Source organism: Protobothrops mucrosquamatus, unplaced genomic scaffold (genome assembly GCF_001527695.2).
Source record: "Protobothrops mucrosquamatus isolate PMUCROS unplaced genomic scaffold, P.Mucros_1.0 scaffold449, whole genome shotgun sequence".
In the NCBI taxonomy this organism is placed as follows: Eukaryota; Metazoa; Chordata; class Lepidosauria; order Squamata; family Viperidae; genus Protobothrops; species Protobothrops mucrosquamatus.
This window is the reverse complement of record NW_015386772.1, coordinates 314,382-329,812: the sequence shown is the minus strand read 5'-3', so window position 1 is coordinate 329,812 and position 15,431 is coordinate 314,382. Positions and strand designations below refer to the sequence as shown.

The 15,431-nt window shown below is 36.1% G+C and overlaps 1 protein-coding gene across 1 annotated transcript in view; it reads left to right on the top strand.

Moving 5' to 3' along the window:
- Positions 1-357: 357 nt before the first annotated feature.
- The window catches only part of KIAA1257 (KIAA1257 ortholog), a 53,414-nt gene continuing 38,340 nt past the window's right edge, over positions 358-15,431 (top strand). The window contains exons 1-5 of the mRNA XM_029284229.1: positions 358-370; positions 1,280-1,473; positions 6,382-6,589; positions 7,169-7,291; positions 9,568-9,679. Of these exons, the coding sequence (XP_029140062.1) occupies positions 1,357-1,473; positions 6,382-6,589; positions 7,169-7,291; positions 9,568-9,679 (560 nt within the window). The 5' untranslated portion in view covers positions 358-370; positions 1,280-1,356. The remainder of the gene's footprint in view (positions 371-1,279; positions 1,474-6,381; positions 6,590-7,168; positions 7,292-9,567; positions 9,680-15,431) is intronic.

Sequence of the window (15,431 nt, the reverse complement as noted above, 5' to 3'; positions counted from 1 at the left end):
TAGTAGAGCATAGGATGGCTTACTGCATTTTAAAAATAATTAATTTTAGAAAGAAAAGCAGAGATCAGAAGAAATTAGAATTATTAATAGTTGGATTTCTGTCCCAGGATGGCAAGTAAACAACTAGATCCTGAGGGAGAAAATGAAGAGGAAGAGGGATCTGAGGCAGATCTCCACACACAATATTCAGACAGCAGCTATGTATCTGAAAGCCCAGAAATGTGTGGTGGTGGTGGCGGTGGTGGTCATCCTACTCCTGAGGATAGAAATCAAGCATCCGTTCACTCCATTAAAAGCCAAGAACTTGATTTTCACTATCTGGTTACCTGCACATTCTCGGTTTCATTGGCTGTTCCACTTACTCTTCCAAGTAAGTAAATGGCATTGTGAGTTCTTTTGAGCATGTCATGCAGGGTTTACCAAGTACTGCATAGGAGACTTGAGCATAGAAAGGCCCTTACATGTTTGTCATAATATTTAAATAAGTCTATACCAGGAGTAGGCAACCTTGGCTCTTTTATGACTCGTGGCTCAGGAATTCTGGGAGTTGAAGTCTACGAGTCATAAAAGAGCCAAGGTTGCCTACCCCTGGTCTATACTATACCAAATTAATGTTATAAATCCAATCCATTGCTGATCTTTGGAATATAAAGATGTGGAAATTGTATCAATTCTGTTTCAGCACAATTTAACTTCTGCAAAGCACTGATACAGATGGGAGTGGTACAATAGATATGGATAAATGTCACACACTGCATTGGCTTTTTTTTTGCAATTCCTGAGGTCTGGTTTATTAAATATTTGTTTGGGTGTGGAAATAAGTATCTAGCTGTATCTATAGCTATACCTAACGCAACACGTCCTAGGGATCCTATAGCTATTTCTGGGGAAAGTGAAATAACTCTGGTGCTGCCTAGTCAGCATCTACTGTAATATTGGTACGGATTGCTGTTGGGAAGGATGAATGAGAATGGATGTTTATTTGAGCATCTTTTGGTAATTTTATCTGGTATGTATGGATACATTTACAAATATTTAATCAAAACTATGAGATAACTAAATATTTTTGTGTTTTCTTTACAATATTTGTGGCTTTGGAATATAACCTATGCAGATTAATTATGTAAATATGTTAAGTAAATATGTTAAATATGTTAAGGTTATACTTTTGGAGGTAAAATGCCAATCTTGGAGATTCTTAATGAAACAGAACAATTCTAACAGCAACACTGTCACTTTTACTCTTCCAATCTTGTTTTCTATTTTTATTTATTTTCAGCAACTAAACCTTGGCAATCTTCTAAACCAGAGATACAAAGATCTGGATCTAAAGCAAAAGTAGGATTTATTCCAAAAATGCATCGTTTTTATCATATGGAGTATTTTCTTCTACCAGATGATATTGAACCTCGAAAATTAGATTTGGTATTGTTTGGTCCAGTGGCTAAATTATTTCTGGATACAGAATCTAAGGTAAAAAAAAAGATAAACTATTTATTGTTTTGCTATTCTTAAATAATCATAATACATTCCTGAAGTTTGGAAGTATTGTATTCCAGTTTTATATTATATCACCAATCTTGTTAAATGTTGGAGAAATGAAATTCAGTAGGTGGAAAGCTGAATGAGACCACTGTGATTTCTTACCTTTTATGACAAGTGTTCTACCACATAATTATGAAGAATATGATCAAGATAGGATTAAAGCTTGACAGAATGTAGTCTATGTCAAAGAAAATTGGAGATTAGAAAACCATTCTGAATATCAGAATGGAGTAAATTCAATAGATGAACCTTTAGAATGAAGAAACTAAAGTAAATTACTTCCTAGGTTGGATGGATTTGTCAGAGGCTGTTTTATCTTAATCAGAAACCCCATGCAGGTTCTTCTGGTTTATATTCAAGAGAATTTGGTTTCAATTCAAAGCAGCCCCTTTCCACCTAACATCAGCGACTCTAAGGTAAAGATGGGGTCGTGGACCATTTAAGAGCCCACAGGGTGAAAAGTCATGTTTTATCTACCTATGTGATCTACTTGGCACAATGTCCTCTATAGAAAATCACCATGGGAGATTGGCTAAATTGCTAACACTAGGAAGAATGGCATGTGCATCTGGAGATTTTTAGTAAGTTTTTAATAAGATGATGCCTTTCTTTTGATCTGTTTCTGAGAGTGGGACAGCAAGAAGATGAAACACTTCTTCAGATTCCAACAGAACACAGAGGATTATGCTTGGTGGCATTGTGGCTGGAAGGACATCTGTATGCCTTTCTGCACTTTACAGTGCTATCCAAGGGATGCTATTCAAGGGATGCTTAAGACATGAATGATTCTTATCATGTCATTCTGACCCAGGAAGCTGTGATACTCTAATAAAGAGATGAGACAGGAGCAACTATGGCATCTTCTGAAACCTCTCTATGTTCTGCATCAGGCTCTAGAATCACATTTGACAATAGAGATCATCTTGGCCCCAGAACAAATGAACATCACCAAAATGAATCAGTTGGCTTGGAGCTTCTTTAATACAAGTAGTCCTTGACTTAAAATCACAACTGGGCCCAAAATGTTTGTGGCTAAGTGGAACATTTGTTAAATGATTTTTGCCCCATTTTATGATTTTTCTTGCCACAGTTGTTAAGTGAATCACTGCAGTTGTTAAATTAGTAACATGGTGGTTAAGTGAATCTGGTTTGCCCATTGACTTTTCTTATCAGAAGGTCGCAAAAAGTGATCACATGACCCCGGGACACTGCGATGATCATAAATGTGAGTCAGTTCTCGAGTGTCTGAATTTTTATCACATGACCATGGTGATGCTACCACAGTCGTAAGTGTGAAAAAGGGTCAAAAGCCACTTTTTCCAGTGCTGTTGTATCTTCGAGCGGTCACTAAGTGAACTGTTGTAAGTCAAGGACTACCTGCAATAGTATAGAAGACAGAAACTAGTAGCATTGGCAGCAGAGGTCCCTGAAATATTAAGCTATTGCTTTAACAAGGAGTTATTTTAGAATCTATTCTTATATATGATTAAGAGGTACCACTTACATAGCTTTCTCATATACATCAATTCATTTTTGTTTCACTATTTTCTTTGTCTTTGACACTTAGGATATTAGTGGCTGTTCCTCTTGAACCCATTACACATATTACCTCTAACATTTTTAAGAAGGCAACCATAGTTGGGAGGATTGAAGGATCTCTGCATATTCCACCATACAAAATGATCCTAAGGCCAGTTTCCTGATCTTTGCCCAAAGTCTATTTCCATGTTCCATTGAGCACAAAAGATTGGCCTTTATAATATCAGTCTGGGCCCAACCTACTCCAGAGAGTGGCACTTGGCTTAACATAGATGTGAGCATTTGGATGTGCTTCTAAAGTATATTAGAGAGATGAAGAGATGTTTGTCTCTTACAAAAAGGAATGAAAGGATAGTTGTTTTTCCTTGCACAATTAACGGATGAGTTTGAGAGGCAAGATACTACTCCCAGTTCATGGCACTCTTTGTAAGAGGGACAGCTATGTCATTAGTCTTAACCACAAAAACATGATTAATATAGTTTTATAGCAAATCATCTCCCTTTATAGAAGATTGTAAAATAGACAGGTTTACAGTTTTGAGCTGCACTGAGACACAAGGGATGCTATAAACTGTTCTAATAACCCACTCTAAGTATATTGTAACATATCATTTTCAAGTCCATCTGACTCGAGTGACCAAGAATGGTATTGGATATATTCTAAAGTACTTTTCTGGCTATCCAAAGATGGAATCCACCTATGTTTTCCAACAAACTGACCAATATTTTGAAAGCACATAAAAAAAAAAACCTGCGGCTTCTACAATTCACATTGTTGCCCAGAGGAATTAATTATATCTGCTTCTAGTTGTGATGATGAAAAAATAACATGAATGTGGTGATATCATAATCTAAACCCTATCCTTTCATAGGTGTCCAAATGTTAGTTGGAAATACACAAGTCACAGTGTTCAAATATGGTGCTCATTTAATTATTTGTCCCTGAAAATGGTAGTGGCTGTGGTTAGTTTACTTTCAGAAGGCATACTGAAGTAAGTGAGCCAAATACAAACTCTAGTTTCTTATTGGGATTATGGCTTTTGGTCTTAACTATAATCTTTAGTACAATCTACAGTTACATGCCCTGAAAACCTTGCCAGTAAACTGACTTACTGTATTATACACACATATTTGCAGTTGAACTTAGATGAAAGAATAGAAGGTTGTTGGGAAAGGAGAATTGTAAGTTGATATTGTATTTTGGTGATATATATATATAGTTCCTGAGAATTTTAACTTCCTGTTTGCTTGCTCAAGGTTTTTTTTTTAGAATCAGTGGTTCTAACTTAAAGTGCTACAAAATCTGCATGACATTATTTTAATAGTTAAAATATTAATTTAAAATATTAGAAAAATAGGATTAATAGCATATTAATAGATAAGAAGCTCCTGAAATGTGTAGAATTGAAATAGTCTATTTTACATTTTTCATTGGTCTGTTTTCTTTATCATAGCTTTTTCCTCCTTTCCTTTCTTGCTTCTATTGTCATTTTGATAGCCAGGGACTCCAAAAGACAATGAACGAAGCAGATTTAAAAAGCCATCCACGCTGAATATTTCAGTAAGTGCAGATAAGATTCTGGGGAAAGAATGACAATAAATGATGTACGAAGCCCAGGATGCATGACATTAATTTTATTTTTCTGTGCTGATGCATTGTGGTATGCTAGAAACTTACTGTGAGGTTTCAACTTGACAGTAGGTATGCTTTGATCCAGTAGTTTTATTTAGTGATATTTCCATGGGTGCTAAAATTAAATAAGTGCACATAATGAGCGCAGTCTATATTTCAAATCATTTTAGTTTAGAAGTTTAGTGTCGTGGTGAGGGACAAAAAAGCATGAAGATAAAAAGTATTTATAATGGTCATCACTTGTTAACTGTTACATATTTTAATGATGTTTTAATTTACCTTTATTATGGTACCTATTGGCACGACTTTGTACCAGATACGGATTTCTGCCTGCTATGTTTTCCAACAATATTTTTCTCTAAAAAGACTAGATAAGTAAATATATTGCAGAGAATGAGGAAGGTTTATATAAAAAAGGTTTTATAGTCCAATTGTGTGTCAGTCAAAGGCTGAAGTCTTCAGTACTTGAAGGATTGTCCTTCTTAGTATGTTCTTGAACATTAAGATATGGGGGAGAATTCCTACATTAAGGGAGATACATTATGTAAGGAGCATCCCAAGCTTACATCAACATGGAGCATTTTGTAGCACCAAATGAAGAGCTGTGGTGGCGCGGCAGTTAGAATGCAATATTGCAGGCTAATTCTGGTCTGATCCTGACTGGTTCAAGATTGACACAGCCTTCCATCCTTCCAAGGTCAGTAAAATGGGGACCCAGATTGTTGGGAGCAATATGTTGACTCTGTAAACTGCTTAGAGAGGGCTATAAAGCATTGTGAAGCAGTATATAAGTCTAAGTGCTGTTGCTATTGCTGTCTGACCTTTTATTTTTGCAGTTGAGATGGTAAGTCAACTACAACTTTTGATTTGCTTTTTTTAAAAACTCCTGTATGACTGTACAGGTAGTTCTCAACTTACAATAGTTCATTTAGTGACAATGGCACTGAAAAAAGTGACTTATGGCTATTTTTCACACTTAATGACTGTTACAACATCCCCATGGTCACACGATCGAAATTTGGATGCTTGGCAACTGGCATGTATTTATGATGGTTGCAGCTCCTAGGGTCCATTGATCCACCTTTTGCAACCTTTCTGATAAACAAACTCAAACGGGAAGTCAGATTCACTTAACAACCATGTCACTAACTTAATAACTGCAATGATTCACTTAAGAAAGGTCATAAAATGGGGCAAAACTCAATTATCTGTCTTAGCAACAGAAATTTTGGGCTCAGTTGTCAAAAGTTGAGGACTACCTATACATCAGGCAAAAGGGATTTCTTTATAGTATTCAGCTTATATTTTGTTTTTTGGGAGATGACTACTTCATAGTAAAGAGAGAACATCATTTGAATATGTAAAGTCTCGGAGTCAACCCTTGGCTTCCGCAACTAAAAGAAATTTTCCAGTACTATATAGGAGAGCTATTGCCAATCAGAGTAGTTAGTAATAGCCTTGATGTGCTAATACGGTGGCCTGCTATAAAATATTTCTCTGTCTATAGTGAGTTTATTTATATTGTTAGAGAAATCTGCCTGAATTTAAAGTTTAATCCTTCACTGATTTGTCTTTCTAGTGCTTTAAAAGCATGTTCTTTAATTGTGACCTGGAAAGTATTGTTGATAATGTATTGTTTCAGTAGTATTATTTTTTTTAAATAGGTAGTAAAACCATGGCTTGAAAATGACCAGATATGGGTTTCATGGAACCACAGCATTGAAATTAATATTACCAATGAGTTTCTAATAAAACTAAGAGAACACAGCATAAAATTAAGGTTATGGGATCTCAAGGAAAAGGTTTGTTCAAAAGCCAGGTTTTGTAAACTAAAGAGTAATGTACCACTATCAGATCAAGGAGAATTTGAAGGTAAGTATATTTAAGACATCACTACTCTTGAGTCAGTCTCTGGCCATATAATAGAATTAACATTTTTGATTTTTACCTGTACTACAGTCTTCAGTTATATATCCCTGACTCTGGAAGAAACTGATAAGTGTTGGGAAGTGTTTAATGGAATTCTTTAGTTGGAAATGGTACTATCAGACTTCTGATATTTTGCCACCATAAACACAATTCTCCTATAGTGATAAGTGTATAGTTACTTTATTAAAGTTAGCTAGATCTTCATCCAAACCAACTGAGGTAAAATCATGTCCATCAACTATTATCCCGCTTTCTTTAAAGACTTCCTAAGAAAAGACTAAAGATTTATAGAATGGTTATTTTGATCTTGACAATTCTGTCCTACATAAGGGAATTGTTAAAAGTATACAACAAGTATACAACAATATCTATATCCTGCTTGGTAGAGTCTCTGGACTGATATCAAAGTTATCAGCATAATTCCTGTTTACTTACCCATTTATTTTCTCTTAATAATATAAGCACATAGTAAACAAATTGTTAGCTGTGAATGCAACTTTGTACTGCTTTTTCCTATTCAAGGTAATGTCAAGAATATGGTTTTGTATCAGAGAGAATTCTTACAACGTAATGAAGCCAAACCCAGTATCACAAAGGTTAAACCACTAGCACCTTTTGTGCGAAAACAGACAGATGCTTTGTCAGGTATGATATTGTGAACATAAGACTCCATTATCATTTATACAAGTACTTTGATATATACGAAAACAAGCTGTGATCTTATTTCATGCTCTGCTGTTCCTGTGGTAACAGTTAATGTAAAAGGCAGCAATTAATTGTTTGCCTGTTTTTAATTTCTTTCCTATATAAAAAATAATTCTGTTTCAATACGAGTACCATGTTACAATGAGATCTCATTAATTTCTAGAAGTTAGTTCTTAGTTTGGGTAAGATGCTTTAATGCAAAAATTGATATACAGACTTGTTTGCCATTTACTAATTACATGCTGTTGGGTTCTGTATCTTGTCCAAACACGGTTCTGGCAAAGGTATCTAACTAAATTTATAAATTTATGTGAGTAGATGACATTATAGGCTGTTTTTTAAATTTGTTCTCATATTGACTTGTATAAGCCATTCTGATTTAAAAAAGGATGTACTTAAATTAATTCAAGTACTTCTCTGCCTGACACTTGTTTTCAAATTCAGCATACTTATATGTTGTAAAAAAGCAATTTCCCTTTTCTTGCTCCCTTAAAGTAAACTCATTAGGAGAACAGTTGATAAAAATGTGTTTTATTTAAACACATTTCAGCTTTTTTAACTGGACAAATGTATCCATTCAATTGCTGTTTGAAGAACATAGCTTTTATTCAAGTCCTGACCTAATTTACACTGAGTTGTTGCCTTTCTGCTGAGCGTAGTATCCTCTGTTTCCTGCTTAAAATTGTGCTATCATTTTGGTGTGATACATGAGATGTGGATAAATATTTCCTAAATTGATGAACTTCTTAGATACTACATTAAGTTAGAATTTTCTAATCACCCATTATATTCCACAGCTCCTATTTAAACTGTTCATAGAGCAAACACATTTGCAATGGTGGGTGAAATCCTGAATCATGTGAGGGGATTTTTGTCCTCTCCTTTCTTCTGAAAATTTGCTTTGGACATTTGAAAATCTCTGGAGAAGATTTTGAGAATGTGCTAGAGCTGCAAGGAGAGGGCATCCTTCCTTCCAAGATAGGCCCAGCAAAACTAGGCTCTGTCCATGAAACAAGTGGACTCTGTCCATGAAACTCTCTCAGTGAATTTCAGGCAAAATTCCAAAATAATCCTCAGTAGACAGTGTTTTTATTTAAAAGGCACAATATGAGAGAGGCTTCTTTTCAAACTCATAAAGGAACCCATAAAGTTAAAAACAGCCCTTTCAATTAGATCAGGAACTCTATTTTGGGTTCCAGTGCAGGCAGTCCCTAACAAGATCCAGTGAAGATAGAAGAACCTTAACAACAATTGCTCATGTTACTTAGTTCCACTCAGCAGCCTCTCAGGAACCTTCTGGATGCCATGAGCCATGAGTAGTCCAGAAAAGAGGTGAATCAATTGAATTTCACTGACAGATTTTCAACTTTTGTTGAGTGTTTCCTAATGTTTGGGACCCATTTTACAGTTCTTTGAGGTGCTGTGTCTTTATCATTTTTTTCTCTTTTGGTTGCACTTTTTTCACGAGAGAAATCACAAGTCTCTTAACCAGATGGGTCTATTAATTTATCACACTTATAATTCAAGTGGACAAGTCTAGAAAGATACAGTTCAGTTATGGGACAGGGCTGTGCAGAATTTCGAATTTGAAGTGAAATTGCTTCAGAGCATACAGGAAGTGCTGTATAACTCTGCACGCTAAAGTTAAATATACTAATTCTTTTTGCAACCCCATAGTTTTCTGGTGATTCCTCTGCCTTTTTTCTTGCATAACACTTCTCTTTATGCAATATCACAGATGCCAAAAAATACAACTGAAAAAAAATGAATATCTAGAATCTCACAAAGCCTCATAGAATACAGAGAACCTTTAAGATTTGGTTGTATTATGACATTTTGGCTATTTTAGTTTTTTTTTTAATAAAATGGAGGTTGCTGATTACCATCTATTGGTATCATATATCTGATTATACATAGAGAAACTGTGTTCCTGATTTTGATTTATTCCAAATGTTTTAAAGCAAGGAGTATACTTTTAATCTTGGATTAAAATTATGCCATTTTGTACTACAACTTTCTTAGAAAGAAGTTTTCTATATTTTAAAAAATGCTACTCAATTATTGGTATTCAAATCTTACTCCAACTTAACTTGGGAGAATATCCCATTCAGCATACTGATATTTATTCATGAAAAGGCATGATTTGTATTATGCTGTGTAAGTTTACTAATCCATCATCAGCCTCTTACAATATATTACTGGTCTTCCTACTTCAGCTGTGAGCAAGCGCATGGAAAATGACTCCAAGGCTAGTGATCAAAAATACTCTCGGAAATTTAGTTTTCTACAACCTCCTGTAAAATCTGATGAATCGAACCGTTCACTGAGGTAAGTCTGCAGGATGTGCAAATATTAGAATATCTTCCGGTTGATTGTGACACAGATTTACTCTGCATATATCAATAAAATTAAAAATGGCTCTTTTCTTCCACTTCTGATGCTATGGTCATGCTTCAATTTCAGTTAAGTGAAAGAGGTATCTTAGCATGACACCTTTTGAACTTCTGCAAACAAATAACAGTGTGTGTGTTGGTGACATATGACTCTGCCTTTTTATCTAGTCTCTGCAGTTGCTCAGTTTAGAGAGAGCTAAAGGTGAAATCTTTCTTTGACATCATATAGCAGATGAATTTGGGTGTTCCAACCAACTTTCAGTTTGGAAAATTTTGATATTCACAAACTATTTTATTCAGCCTTATTTTCCCATCACATTGTAGAAACTTTGGCTTGTTTCAGTGCCTTACTACTAAATGGAGGTTCAGACTCCATGTACTGAGAGATGGTGTCACTACAGTTAGAATGAACCTGGGATTCTATTGCATATATTTGTTTTGCTGTCTGTCCTTTCTACACCAATTTATGTGCACACATTTCTTTGCTGTCTAACAACATCTGAATCTGTTACGAGATTGTGTATATATGCTCCTATATCTGTTTAGCAGTAATAAAACAAGATAAAGTTTCAGTGGCTTGCATATTATTTGTGATACTTTTACACTTCTCAGTTTTGCAAAGCAGGTGATACTTGCTATAGCTGCAAAAGAGCTAACTAAGTCAATTCTTCCTTACATCTAACTGCTTAGGTTCTTACTTTGATTTCCCCCCCCCCTCTGAGTTCTGCATTTCACTCTTTCATTGTTCACCTATTCCTCATCCCTACCCCCAACCCCTTTAGTTGATAATTTTCTGTATTCCAGTCTCTTAAGACAAACAATTTGCTTCAAGGTCGTTTCTTCAACAGGAGCCCTCCTTGTGCCAATTAGCAGCCTGTCATTTAAGAGTATCTGGAAGCTTCGGCTGGTGCACGTGGTGTGCATAGTTACTGTGCTGTTCTCCAAGAATTGTACACATTACACCTTTGCTCCACCAGCTGCGTTGGTTGTCAGTGTGCTTCCAGATCCAATTCAAGCTGCAACCTTTAAAGCCATACATGGCATGGGACCAAGTTATTTCTGCTCTGCCTCCCCCCAGTTTTATCTACCCATCTCAACCATTCTGGCAGAACTGGCATGTTCTGAGTCCTATTAGCCAGGGAGTTTTATTGGTTGGGATCTAGGAGGAAAGCTTTTTCTGCTGTGGCTCCTCACTTTGGAAAACCCTTCCTCCGAGGTGAGTCTGGGACCAACCTGGTTGGCTTTCCAGAAGACCCTCAAGACATGGTTTTGTTAACTGGCCTGAATCCCATGATAGGCAGGAGCCTGCTACGATGGTTACATGACAGTTACCTCTTTGTTTCGGGTGCTTTTTTTTGCCATTTTGGTTGTTTTTATCTTTTAAATTAGTTTTGGTTGTATTTTCAATTGATGTCTGTCTATTTGGATTGTTTTATTGTGTATGCCACCCTTATGGGAGATGAACAGCTATATAAATGTAATTAATCATGACATTTTCTCTCAATTTGTTGTCTGCTGTCCTGAAAAGCCACTCGTCTCCATGCAAAAAGTTTTAGGTACATGGAATTTTGCATTTATTTGGCACCTGTCTGGCAGAATTATTGACTTTTGTATGTATTTATTGGTTTTTTTTAAATTTGCCTGATGATCGGATTATGGACAGATTCCAGAATTATGAAAACAAAAACAAATAATACAAAGATTAAAATAAAAAAAAACATAATACATTAATAAGCAGCCCAGATGTAATAGTAGGGTTTCAGGGGGAGGGCATGGCTGTATAAAGACATCTGCATGAAAGTGGAGTCAACGACTGCAACAAAGACCAAAGTAGTTTACCAAAGTAGTGCCAGGGTACACTGGTTCTTCAGAACCCGTCCAGCTAAGAGGAGGGACAATCGCCTACATGCCCTCAGGAGGGCTGCTTCTTGTGAGGAGACCACAGGACAGGGGTCTTCCCCAGGTTTGAGCACTGGAGATGAAGGGATTAGCTATTTTACTTTCAACCCCAATGGAATCTTTTTAAAGGGCAGTACATTTGCAAGCCTCACTTTCTAATCACTTTTGGAAATTTCCTATTAACTATCTTACCTGAATGTAGGTTTTTAGGGAAAATGTGTTCTGCATTGGTTTTGTTTCCTTCTTATCTGTCTTATGGTGGTTTTTTGGAATGGTGTGTAAATGTGTCTATTTGCCTGAATGCCAAGCTTTCAGGAATTCCCTGGTATTTTTTTTTAATATAGCTTGGTTTAGGATGGTCATGTTTCTCAGTTGAAATTAATGCTGTGACATTGAGTGTTTATCATATCTTCTGATTGATGTTCATGGACGCGTTCTGCTAGTCTTTTGCATGTCTGGCCTACATAGTGGCTATTACAATCTATAGAATAGAATAGAATAGAATAGAATAGAATAGGAATAGAATAGGAAAGAATAGAACAGAACAGAACAGAATAGAATAGAATAGAATAGAGCAGAGCTGGAAGGGTCCTTGGAGGTCTTCTAGTCCAGCCCCCTGCTCAAGCAGGAGAACCTATACCATCTCAGACAGGTTGTCCAGTCTTTTCTTAAAAATCTCTAGTGATGGAGCACCCATGATTTCTGTGGGGTAGGTTGTTCCACTGGTTAATTGTCCTCACTGTCAGGAAGTTTCTCCTTAATTCCAGGTTGCTTCTCTCCTTGACCAGTTTCCAACCATTGTTTCTCGTCCTTCCCTCTGGTGCTCTGGTGAACAACCTGACCCCCTCTGCCTTGTGGCAGCTCCTCGGATATTGGAACACTGCTATTATGTCTCTCCTATTTCTTCTTTTCTTTAGACTAGCCATACCCAAGTCCCATTGTCGTTCTTCGTATTGTAGATGATTTCTGGGTTGTTGTTTTTTTGAGCTACTGGATCCTTTGGGTTGCTTAAGATGTTTTGAAGGGTTTTAGTTGTAATAATCTGTTGAGTATTTCTGAGATGTTTTTGATATATGGCAGTGTTGGCGTTTTCATAGCTTTCATAGATAAAATCAATAAAATTTAGCACACACAGAACACAGTAAAAAAAAGTCTAGGAGCTAAAACAGAAAGAACAGCTTCTACAGACTCTTGAAACAGCTGTTCTACCCATTTCCCTTTAACTTGATTTGCCTTCACTCTGGAAATTTCCATCAATTTGAGATTGTGGGAAAGATGTTAAAATCATTTCACATCTCTGTAAGCAGATTATACCTCTCATTTGGAAATAAACAAGATTGGGGGATCTTGAAGTTCTGGAAATACATTATTGCAAGGTGCTAAAATTATTTTGAATTTTATTTGAGAAAATATTGAGGCATGTTGCTGTTTTAAGATTTCTTGATTTACTAAATTTCTTATTTTACACACAACTTAATTTCCTACTGTGTAGATCAAATATATGTTTCTTAGTCACATATTTACATTTTTTCCTAATGTATCTATTTTTTTCACTTTTATTTCCCCAACAGGATAATAAGCCAATCCTATATGTTAACAGTTAATGATAACTATAATAAAAGTACTACAATCCTATTATCCCATTTTTGTAGACATGTAATAAGTTAATGTTGCCAAGAAAATAGATTTAAAATATTCCATGGCAAACAATTTGGATGATGTGAGTTTGACATTTCTGAAAATCTGACAGTAATAAGATTTGTTGCCAAAGGAAACAGCTTCTTTTATCACACTTACATTGCAAATGATACTATGCCAATCAGTGTAGAAATATTTCTTCATTGCTGCAAAGAGATTTTCTTCCATAGTTACTCTGAGCTGAGTGCTGAAAACTAACTCCTGTTTAAAATAATTCAATAGCTCTTAAGCCATTAATGATGTTTTTACAGAGACTAGCTATATCATTATTAGCCATTATCAAATGACTGGTATAGCTAGAAATCAGAGGAGGGGTTAGTGTGAGTTGATTTAACCTGTCATATGTATTTATACCTCACATTTATAAAATGGTGTATGCATTCCAAGAATGCATATTATTTTTTTGGTGGTCTCTTTTAGAATAAGGAAACCAGAACTCACTGTCTCCTGCTGTCTAGTCTGCCTTAACCATTAAATTAAGCTGGTATGTTGATAGAAGCTGTTTGTTTACCAGTGCCTGCAAATGTGTGACATGTTCACTAACTCTTACTGCTAGAAATCCTCAGTTGTCTAGTTGATTAGTCTACACTCCCAAATGTTCTGTTCTGGAGCTTTTCCTGAGAGCCACAGGCATGCAGAGATTTTGAGTGGCTCTTTCTGTAGAGTAAGGAAAATGACCTTGACAGAGATAGGCATGATTCTGTTACTATTTATAAATGTAGTGTTAGCTTGATGTGGAATTAATTTATTGGTTTGCTTTACATAGTGGGGCTGACATCAGTCTTGCACATACAGTGTTTTACCATCACTACCACCCCAATTCTCATGTGAATTAAAGAATTGCCACGCAAGTATTTTGTGCATTCTTTTTCTTGTTTTGGACTTAAGGCACATTTTTTTTCCTTGTAGATTTGTTAAATGATTTGGCCCATTTCTCTCGAGGTCACGTTCCTTACTTTCTAGAATTTCACAACCCCTTTGAGTATTTTCAGCATTCACGCATGTCTAGTAGATTTGAGGGAGTCTCCAAGTCTGCTGTGCTGTGCTGAGTGTGAGCTTATGGAAGTTGTAGTTTTTACATAGAGAAAAGATCAGGTTGGAGAAGGCTGGTCTATACATTTCTCTTCATAAATTTTATTCTCGAGAATTATTTGAGCTAGTCTGTCCTGCATTAACCTCCTCAAGATAGTTATTAGGTTATAGGATTTGTTTGTCAGAAGACGAACGTGGATTTCCAAAAATAATCGTTTTAAGCAGCACATCACCTTTTTGTTCAATATTTATAAAAAAAGCCAAAGAGCAATCAAATAAAGCAAAACAATGTTTTCATATCAAATTCTTAGCAAAAGCTAGATATTTAGAATTAAATATTACTACTACTACTACTACTACTACTACTACTACTACTACTACTACTACTACTAATAATAATAATAATAATAATAATAAAATAAAGTTGGAAGGGACCTTGGAGGTCATCTAGTCCAACCCCCTGCTCAGGCAGGAAACCCTATACCATTTCAGACAAATGGCTGTCCAGTTTCTTCTTAAAAACTTCCAGTGTTGGAGCATTCACCGCTTCTGGGGGCAGGTTGTTCCACTGGTTAATTGTTCTAACTGTCAGGAAGTTTCTCCTTAGTTCTAGGTTGCTTCTCTCTTTGGTTAGCTTCCACCCGTTGCTCCTTGTCCTGCCTTCAGGCGCTTTGGAAAATAGCTTGACACCCTCTTCTTTGTGGCAGCCCCTGAGATATTGGAACACTGCTATCATGTCCCCCCTCGTCCTTCTCTTCGTTAAACTAGACATACCCAATTCCAGCAACCGTTCCTTATATGTTTTAGCCTCCAGTCCCCTAATCATCTTTGTTGCTCTTCTCTGTATTCTTTCTAGACTGAGTCTCAACATCTTTTTTACATCGTGGTGACCAAAACTGGATGCAGTATTCCAAGTGTGGCCTTACCAAGGCATTGTAAAGTGGTATTAATACTTCACGTGATCTTGATTCTATCCCTCTGTTAATGCAGCCCAGCACTGTGTTGGCTTTTTTGGCAGCTGCAGCACACTGCTGGCTCATATTTAAATGATTGTCCAC